This window comes from Solanum pennellii, chromosome 1 (assembly GCF_001406875.1).
Source record: "Solanum pennellii chromosome 1, SPENNV200".
Taxonomy (NCBI): domain Eukaryota; kingdom Viridiplantae; phylum Streptophyta; class Magnoliopsida; order Solanales; family Solanaceae; genus Solanum; species Solanum pennellii.
Genome location: NC_028637.1, coordinates 31499031 through 31509984, shown reverse-complemented (window position 1 = coordinate 31509984; position 10954 = coordinate 31499031). Strand labels below are relative to the sequence as shown.

At 33.6% G+C, this 10954-nt stretch overlaps 1 protein-coding gene across 1 annotated transcript; it reads right to left on the bottom strand.

Annotated features, from left to right (window-relative positions):
• Positions 1-4164: 4164 nt before the first annotated feature.
• On the bottom strand, positions 4165-6028 carry LOC107019636 (AT-rich interactive domain-containing protein 5-like). The gene is made up of 5 exons (XM_015220056.1): positions 6024-6028; positions 5351-5417; positions 5208-5258; positions 4565-4638; positions 4165-4315 (listed from the first exon to the last, which is right to left on the bottom strand). Exons 1-5 carry the CDS (start codon positions 6026-6028, stop codon positions 4165-4167), a joined length of 348 nt encoding a protein of 115 aa, XP_015075542.1.
• Between the last annotated feature and the right edge of the window lie 4926 nt (positions 6029-10954).

The following is a 10954-nucleotide window of genomic DNA, read 5'->3' as shown; positions in this document are numbered from 1 at the left end:
TGGTAAAAGTTGTGGCGTTTGTCTTCATCGGAGGGTCAACCAACATATTATTCCTATTCTGATTGGCCTCATAGAACAATTTCTCACTCTAATCAACTTTATTCCCTTGTCCTTCAACAATATTGTGCACTTCATCATCAGTCAACGTCACATAGACACTTACCATATCATCTGTTCCAGCATCAGTAGTAGGTGTTTTGTTCTCCAGCACCACATTGTTGTGTACGTGTGCTGACTCTTAGAGTTGAGTTGGTCCTTTGTCTCAATTCTAGCATTCTTTAGGTCTTCTCCCTTCGAATCACTCTGATCATGTGTCTTGTCCTCAACATTGCTTTTGCCAGTCTTAACACCATTTTCGTACTTTAACGGTGACTCATTGGACACAAGGACATCACTAGCATGGACATTCTTTTCCGCATCAAGAATCTCTATATCACCCTTATCCATTTTGACAACTAGTCACAGGGAACATATCATATGCATCAACTTTCGACATTCTAATGCTCATATCCTCAAGAAAAAGCACCCAAAAGATCAAAAGGGGAAGGGAAGAAATAACTTCCAAAAAAGAAATTGATATGCATTACTCATTCCACTAGTTATATGATCCTTTAAAAATTTCATACCTTTATTTCAAGTTCACTTTTTAACATGAAAAGAGACTTTATATCTAATTCATTCTATAACTTCATTCAAAGGTTGTGAATATAATTGTTTTTGAATTTTTACGAGTGATTTAGAGTGAAAAAGTACTTTTTCAAATTCTCTTAATATTCATGAACAAACTCCCTTACACAAAATCTATTAGCAAAAGCATGCATTCCTCCATACAAGCACACACAAAAAACCCTAACCCTAGTTTCATCAAAACAATGATCAAGATACAAAAACAAACAGAAAAATCATGTTTTTCATCCCTGTATATTAACTCTAAACAAAATAAAACGTAAAAAACATGTCCTCCGGCCGATCAATTCACCGGAAAAAACATCAAAACTTCATCCACATCTAAAATTTGTGTAGTTTTTTAATTTTTTCAAAAGCAGAGCAACGTTCAACAGATAAAAAAGTAATGTCAGAGAGTAAAAAGTCTTACAGCAATTCATAAAAATTTGCAACATGTAGGAATCTGCAATCGAAATCGGAGGTTCATGAAGGAATGTTGCTTAATAAATAAGGAAACGATAGTAATGTCGGAGAGTAAAAAATCTTACAGCAATCCATCAAATTTTGCAACATGTATGAATCTGCAATCGAGATAGGAGGTTAATGAAGCAATGTAGCTTAATAAAGAAGGAAACAATCGTGAGCTTAACCCTCCAATAGCGGCTTTTGCTTCTTCAAATATTTTGGCACTAAGTAACTGAAAGAGTGTAAGTAGGATATGATTTAATTCTTTTGTCTTTATGTGAGATTATTTTAGAAAATGACTAAAATGGTACATAATTTACTAGTAATGTTTTATTTTTGTCTTGTTAATTTATTTTTGGAATAACTTCAATTACATATAATAAACTAGTAAAATTACCGCGCCTCATGCGGGAACTCAATATTATAGAATTTATAAAATAATAGTTAACCTATTAGTTATTAAAATTAAAATATTATATTATTTTACATACAAGATTATGTAGTAACGAACGATAATAATGTAATGAAAAATGATAATTATATCATCTTATCATTTATCCTTCAATCAATCATCTTTAATTTGATATTATAATTTATCCTTTTGATACTAGAAAATGTTACTCTTTGATATTCTTTGGGTATCAAATGAACAGCAACCCGGGGTATTACTTTCTGACAAATAAATAATCGTTGGTGAAAGGATAAACAAATTTTAAAAGGCTGAAAAAAGTGAACAAATTTCTAATTCTAACATGTACAAAGTTCAGCCTTATCTTTTGTTTTACAAATATCATTTAAAAGTTTCCCATTTAAATGTATCATAAATAATTATTTACATGGGAAATTAAAGGGAAAATATATCATATTGGACAACAATTGAACTTATTATTTATATGCTTGAAAGGAAAAAATATTACACAAGACTATTCAACTTGTCTGGTGTTTTTTTTTAAAAAATCAACATAGTGGAGTGATGGAGTTCAATTTGAAATATACATCTATTTCAATCGCAGTGTCGAGAAACACATTTATCACTTCAATAAAAGTATTTACAACTTGCAGTAAACTTGAGAATCTATCCATACTCCATATTGAATATGAACATCTAAAAGGGTAGTGTAAATAAATGTTTATAGTGCCTTATTGGAAAGATCACAACTCTTTAGAAAAGCTACAGCCATACGGAAAGTCATAATCTTTCATAAAAGTTGCAATTTCTCTTAAAACTCACAACTTTTCATAAAAGACGTTACTCATTTAGCATTAATTAAGTGAAATCATCCACCTTAATGACACAAATACAATGTATGTCACTGATTTAGTATCAACTTAGAGAAATTAGTTTGGGGGGGGGGTGGTATATAATGTAATTATTTAGTGGCAAATTATATATCTTTAGTTGAATTTGATGTTAAATCTCAAAAGATCCAAATTATGGCATTGTGGAATGTAATAGAGTTTTGTACACCATCTCAAAATCTTTGCATTTGTGAGTGCTTGTATGTCAAATATCTTTTTAAACCTTTTCGTGAACTATTTTTTTTTTACGATGAGATTCTGTTCACATAAGTTCATCCATGACAATATAAAAGTTTGAATTTCATAAAAATGATCTTCTTTAGCTATTTCACAGGTATGAAATTGAAGTTAACCATACAACAAAAAAAGATTGAGCAAAAGACATGACATAAAACCATTCAGCAGCAGTAACTTCATCATCATCATCAACTTTTTCTTAAAAATTCTAGTCAAGTTGAATTGAATTTTGATATTTTATGACTAAATGTCATTTTACTAAAGTTCAAGTAAAAAAAAAAGTAAAATTTTCATGATCAAAAGAAGAATTTTACTGTCTTTACTACACAGAGATAGAGAATACTACTGAGGTTTCTCTGATATGTTGAAGCAAGTTGAGTCACATTTTTAACTCTGTGTATGTATAATTTGAAGTTGTCAATTTTTGCAAAATGTTGTGTAGCTTGACGAATATATTTTCACTGTTTACCTATATATACAAGTCAATCTTCTTTCTAAGCCTGTTTAGTATCTCGGATTGAGTTAGATAAACAAGTTAAGTGATCACACCTCAGGTGCAGTGACCTCATTTGCAGAAAGCAATAAATACAATATTGCAAAAGGACAGCTCAGTACACGAAACATCCCACATTAATATAGAGTCGTATAGGCTATCCTACAAAGTGTATTCCTGTCCTTACTGGTTCTTTTCTTTCTTTTATTGGTTTTACACCTAGTGCCCCCATTGGAGCTCTAACTAAATTCGAATTGTGTACTGTAGGCCACCTATTCTGGGGTAACGCTCCCAACATGACTTTCTCCAAACTTGTTTTTCTCTTTCTTTCCTATTCATTTTAAACATTCTATTCCCCATTCATGGAACCAATTTTTTCTCCAGACAACTCCAAAAAGTAACATTGTTCCCTAAATTTCTTCTTTTCCTGCTACAAAATAAGAAACAGTAGGCTAGGCTTGATTAAGAAAGAAAAAAGATTTTGAGGGCGGATGGGGAGATAGGATGGGAGTTGAGACCCCCAGACAAATCGCACAATCAAACCTCATGAAAGGATCTTGTAAGGAGAAAACTCCATGATAGCTACTTAGTGATGCTATACGAGCCCTCAACAATGAATATTGTGTTACTGATATTTTGATAAACATCTTGAGCCTGTTTAGCTAAACTTTCAAAACTTGCATATTTTGGCTAGTGTGCAAACTCAAAATGGTGTTTCTGAAAGAATACTTCAAGAAAGTATGTGTCTGCCAATAATTTAGAGATTATAATAGAAATATCAAATGCTAAAAAGAGAGACACGTTTTAGTATCAAAACAACATACTACTCCAAGCTATGTTCATCACATGTCCATCGGTCTTTGAAAAGCAATCTAAGTTTCTACCGGGGCGGTTGTAGCCAAAATACCTCCTCGGCTATCAGGGCCATTCAAAGTTTTTTAACCACAATATCATCAACAACAACTAAACAACTATGACCAAGCATTCATAATGTTGGGCAACTATCAATATTCCTGATATTTAACTAAGAGATTTTGCTGCGCAAAGGGCACATGAACATGAAGACACCCATGGAAGGTGAGAAAAGCGTTGGTCCGAAGTTGATCAATTCTAGCAGGTAAGGTGACCACCTGAAAGAAAAATTTTGTCATCCAACTTACAAATGGAGAACCTTTTGATTGTCGTTTACTTCTTAAAGTTTTGTGATCAACAAATAGAAACGTAACAATGATATAGTTTTTAGATCCATAGAAGGAATATCAGGTTTTTTGCATGACAGTTTTTCTTTGCAAGAGAAAATTATCAGTCCAAAATAATGAAAGGAAGGCAAAGACTGAATTACTTTATCAAAGTCAAAATAAGTAAAATAAATAGCAAGGTGTATACCTTCTTGAAGGAAGTAACACGCAAGGATTGTATAGTTGGTTTGGCTGACCAGTAACGACCAGGCGACCAGCTGGATCAGATTGAACCCGTACCTATGTTTACCAAAATATAAGGGCATTAGAGATTTGAGATGGTGTAAAAAGACGAAAACAAATTGAATGCACTTGATGGAAACAAAAGGCAAAAGAAACACAAGTTGAAGCAATTTTTCATATAATCTCTTGTGGTTTTATGATGCTAAATCATTAGCTTAGCGGAAATTTTTTACAGTAAAACTGAAATGACTCACTAAAATAGTACAATACAAGTTTGTAAAAGCTAGCAGATTGTTTAAGTCGCCACCAGAAGTTACAATAGTGCATATATAAAAAATAAAATATGAACACAAGATTTTTTGGAGATGCATATCTTTTTATAAAGGTTTCATAAAGAACATATAAAAAATATAAAATCAACACCATCTATTAGAAGGTTGTTTTGTCCTTTTAATGAGATGAAGCTAAAACTGAAAACTTAACCTTAACCCAAACACCAATTGCAATAATCATAAACTATATCATTCCAATCAATAATACAAACACATCAACAACTCATGAGAGTACACACAAGACAACAAATTGAACACACTTCATGGAAACAAGTAGCACGATTGGTATTATACCTCATTTTGTAATAGCCCAGGCACCAGTGCATAGACCTCAAAGGAATCATTCTGTTTGTATAAAACCATTGCAAATCACATGAGAGAAATGGAAATGTATAATCTAGAGGTTCTTAATTGTTTTACTTCTAAGAGGAACTTACTGTTGCACGAACATTGATTTTCACCCAATCAGCGGGGGGTCCAACATCAACAACTTGGACATCCAACCTGACATATGGAAAGCAATTTCTTTACATCAGAAAAGGAATAACCAAAAACAGAGAGAGATGGAGAAATACAATTGAAGTTCCTAGTACACTTTTTCTTTTGGGTAGTAAAAACTGCCGCTTTACAAGTTATCTATTCAAATTTCCAACAATAGTAAGCCTTTTCTACTTTCTATCTTGTAGTAAGCCTATTCACTATGAAGTTGGTCTTGAGAAGAATAATAATCCTACAGAGATCAAAAGTTAGAGAATGCATTGAGCGATGTCCTCAGTCTGACGGTTCGTAATCCCAATTATTATCGGATTTCATTTTAAGGATGTTGATTTTCATTGCTTGTAGCATGCAACCCAAAAGAATGTATACACAGCTTGGTCCAATAAAACAAACTATAAGCGGCATTGTATACAAAAGTGAATACCCTACACAATAATTTATCTACAACACCCACAAGGATGACCGAGTTCATTGAGCAGGGGATCTCCCGAATGGGGGTCTCAGGCTTGAAACTCTCTGCATACTTTCTCGATCGAGCTCGTCACGGGGCTTGCTAGTGCGATTTATAACATATGAGTGACTTGCTGTATATTACACTGGAGCAAGGTTTACCCCATCCCTTTGCAACGTAAAGAATCCAATATTATAAAGTTTTTAGTTTCTCTAGCACTAAAACTTCTCTACATTTTCTATTAACATGTAAGTTTAACAAGACTAACAAACTACTAGAGAGTATCAGAGCTAAACTAAACATACTAATATGAGTAAAACTTAATCCCAATTAATTAGTATAACCTTCTGTTGTACCCAATGATGAGTTGAAATTGAATGCCATTTAAAGACCAATCCGACAAGCGATGAAAGAACTTATTAAGATAAAACAAACAAATTCAATTTCAATTGATGGAGTGCAGAACATAAGAAGTACCACTAGCATTTGTAATGAAACATTCTAGATTTCATCATAATAACTTAAGATTGACTTCAGAGACCAAAACATTAGAAGAAAGGATAAAGATAAAGTACGACTTAAACGATACTTTTGTTTGATTTTCAATAGTTCGAGATTCTTTTTGGCATATGTACACGAGTAAACGATACTTTTGTTTGATTTTCAATAGTTCGAGATTCTTTTTGGCATATGTACACGAGAACACACGTGAAGGATTTCCTAAAATTTATGATCCTTATTTTTTACTAACGGCACCCTAGCTTGCTTAGTGTCGTTGGCTGGCGCTATGGCCACTGCCAACAGTGGTTGGCTACCGCTCCCAAGTGGTGAAATTCCACCAATTCCATTGAAAGCGTCTTATTTGAAGTCGCTAAATATTTAAGTTCTCATAGAGTCAAAGCTTATAACTATTAAAACAACAACATACATTCACGGCGATCCAATTTTATGGGAGGAAGAAGAAGTGAATAATATGATTATACAAGAGGACATACAATTTGCTATAATCAGCAAATTATCTTATGGATGTCCTGAAATGGAGAAAATCCATCGAATTATTCCCCTTCAATGTAAATAAAGGCATATTACAAGATTGGTTTTTTACGGGATAGACACGTTTTGATTCTGCTCACAACTTTTGAAGATTATAACCAAGTAATGCAAAACCTCCATATTTTATTCGAGCAAAGGAAGGTTTTTATCAAATGAGACCCCTCAAGTGGGAACCATGGTTTAATCCAGAGGCAGAAATAACCACGGCTGCTTTATCACCAATCTTTTTTGTAAAGGAATCTCTATTTACCATGGCAAAAGAAGTGGGGATACCTTTACATGTATAAATAGCTACTAAGAACAAGTCTAGACCTAGTTCCGCCAAAGTGAAGGTGGAAGTTGATCTTTTGAGGGATTTCCCTAGAAGAATCAACGTTGGAATAAAAATAAACTAATTCAGGGGAAATCATATCAACTTGGATTAATATTAGTTATGATATGCCTATGTATTGCAAAAATTACAATTTACAAGGACATAAGGAATCTGAATGTTTTATTCTACATCCTAAACTTCGAATGGAGGAGGAGAAAGTAGATGTATCAAAAGAACTGTGGGGCAAAACTATAACTATCACTAGTGGTAGTAAGGTCGTTGGCCCAACCAAACAAGACCAGGAAGAGCTGCTAATTTGTGAAGGAAAAAAGGCACAAGCAGAAGGTGTATTTAATGGGAAAAACAACTTTCAAAGAAATAACAACAATCAAATATGGACTGCAACAAAAGATGTGAGAGTTTTCACTCCTAACAAAGGGAAAAGAACTCAAAAATCATTGTCCAAAGATGAAATCGAGGATGTACAACTTTATAATACCTTCGCACAGTTGGAAAATCATGAAAAATATATGGAAGATGAGGGCCAAAATACTGATCATTCGTGTAAAGAGTGGATAGAGTTATCTTTTTGAAATACCAAAGTTATTGATTCCGGTCAACAACGGGAAGAACACGAATGTGAGAACATTATGATAGTCAACCAGGAATTGGTGAACAAGGGTAAAGCACAAGAAGTTATATAGAATCACCCAGATAAGACAACAAATAATAAAGAAACTCCTAGAGTAGAGGAACAGAAGAATGATTATTCTAAGGGCAACACAATGGATATGGGAACACTACGTATGGGGCAAAAAGTGACTATAACAAATATAGGAACCTCAACTCCTATTCCCGTAATCAATAATGTGTCCAGCAGTCCAACCGATAAAGGAAAAACTATTGGCAATGACGAGATGAACACTCCAATTAAAATTCTCAAATTTGCTGAAAGAGATAATGATGTGTTGCCCATTAACAACCGCAAGTATAGTGCTGGAAAATTAAATTCTCATCAAAATAATGATGATTTGAACATTACAGGATCGCACAAGGCTATAATTAATGAGCTAGTGAACAAAGACAATATAGTTGAAGTTGCTATCGTAGAAGTAAGTAATATTGCTGATGTACATGTGATACCTCAACTAATAGATTCTAACAAATTTGAAAGACACCAGAAAGATTAGATGAGTGGGGATGACTCAAGGCAGACAATGACCAACAACATTAATGAGATAGCAAAGGCTGCCGATATGTCTCCAAGGCAAACCGAGCCTGTAAGAGGCAGCAACACTAAGCAGAAAGGTGTCAAAGGTAATAACGAGGCTCCTACCATTAGACCTTTATCTCAGAGGCTTGCCGCCTCTAAAAAATTCAATAAGTACTCCAATTAAAAAAATATTAGATCATTCAATACTCAAAGAGCATTCAACCTATTGACTAATCTTAATCAAAGGAATTAGTATTGGATTATTGGTTTGATAGAACCTTTTCAAGATTCATCACATATTGATCATATCGTATTACATTAAAAGTAGGAAGGTTCAAAATACAAAGTTGAATTACCAATTTATCCTTACAATAAATCAAAATAAAATAATATAATCATTTTAAATGAACATAAAAAAATTAACTTATAACCGTCATTCTTTTTACTCCCATTCAATTCTCTTCTAGTTGTTAGTCAATTTTTTATGAGTTATTATCAGTTTCACCAGCTGACGTACGTGACCATCAAACTTCCCTCCAATAAGTATATGGAATCTCTTAATGTCCTATCATATTCTAGTATGACCCCTCAACATCTTCCTTAACTATATATGTAATTCATTAATCTGCATAATACACAACAGGGATAAAGTTGAAGCAGTTGGATAATGTCTATTTGTCAAGATTTCTTTTAATGTGGACAACACTTATGAATTGTTATTCATATTTTTTTTGCATGTATATGCTACTTAGTTAATAATTTAGATTATTGTCTTTTCCTATTAGGTTCTTTCTAATATTTCATTTTTTTAAATAGGGAAAGCATGACAAAAAGATATATTATTAGAATAACAATATTTAATATATGTAGATTGTGACAAAGGATTGTTGGAGTTGATACTTCCACTATATTGTCAGCTGTTAACATCTTTTTTTTTAGCAAATTCACAACTAGGCAGTGTCTAGCTCTCTTTTATTGAACATACAAAATATCAATAGGGACAAGTACAAGCAAGGGGTCTAGGACTTACCTCACTAATTAATTCTAATGAAGTACCTCACTTTTGTTACCTACCAAGCATGGAGAAAATAAGAGCTAGAGAGAACTATGTATTTTCTGATCATCACAGAGTTTGTAATACAGTCCATGATGATATTACAAATGAGGATACTTAAATAAGGAGCAAACCATCTCCATGGGAGGCCTTTATGGTTACAAATATTATAAAATGCTACATCCGGTAGTAATGTAGAGGAGCCTCAAGTATATGGAAGAAATTAATTTTATTGTCAGGAGATGCTAGTTTTTGGTATCACAATTGGACCACCATGGGAGCATTATATCACATTCTTCCAGAGTCAAGAGAGGATGAAATTAAAGTAGCGAATTTTACAAATGCACAGGGATGGGATGAATAGAAGCTGGGAGAACATCTTCCCGAAGAATTTGTTCTGTTTGTTATGACTAATATTCCACCATCAAAGCAAACAAATATGCTAGATAAGCCATTTTGGCTGCTTGAGGCTAGTGGTAATTTTTCTGTAAGGATTGCATGGAACTACATTAGGCACAAAGATCAAGAGGAAGATATTTCCAAAAATATGTGGAGTAAAAAGCTGCCATATTAAACAATCTTTTTTTCTTATCGAGTATGTAGAAGTTCAGGGTTTCTGTTGATGAGTGGTGCAAAGCATGGGGATTAATTGCATCAAGATACTTGTGTTGCACACATCCTAAATTTCAGACGATGTCTCACCTTATTCTAATCTCCGATACAGCTGCAAAGTTGGGGAGAATGTTTGGTAATGTTGTAGGTATTCACATTGAAGGATTGCAGTTATCACAACTGGTAATTTAATGGTGGACAAGTGATTGTTGTCCGATTCTAAAACCACTTATGATAGCTGTACCAACTGTCATCATATGGAATCGATGGAAGAGGAAAAATAGTCTCAAACATGGCAGCCATCATCCTATGGCAACTTGGGTTACAAGCTCAATTCTGATTTGTGGACATTTGGGAGATGTGTCTACCCTAAGCTACAAGATTTACCAGCATGCTGGGATAAATGGTTTCATATTTGGAGAATTATAAGCCAAAACTATATTTTCTACACTAGTATCTTGGAATTCAATTGAAGGAATTCTGAAATGCAATACTGATGGCACATCTAGAGGTAATCCAGAAAGAATTACTTATTGCTTTTGCATTAGCAAATCTACTGGCGATCTAATCTATGCACAAGGGGAAGAGATACAAAAGGGGACTAACCTAGCAGCAGAAGCAACAGAAATTAGAGAGGCTTTGGCACATTGTGTTACAGAAGGAATTAGATAAGTGTGTCTAGAAAAAAACTCACAAGTTCTAATCAAATTTCTCACAAGGGTATGGAAAGTTAGTGGTGATAATTGATAACATATGGGGATTTTCTCAAGATTTTCAAGTTCAGATTCAACATTTATACAGAGAAGGTAATACTTTGGCTGATTATTAGCTAATTTGGCGGTTGACT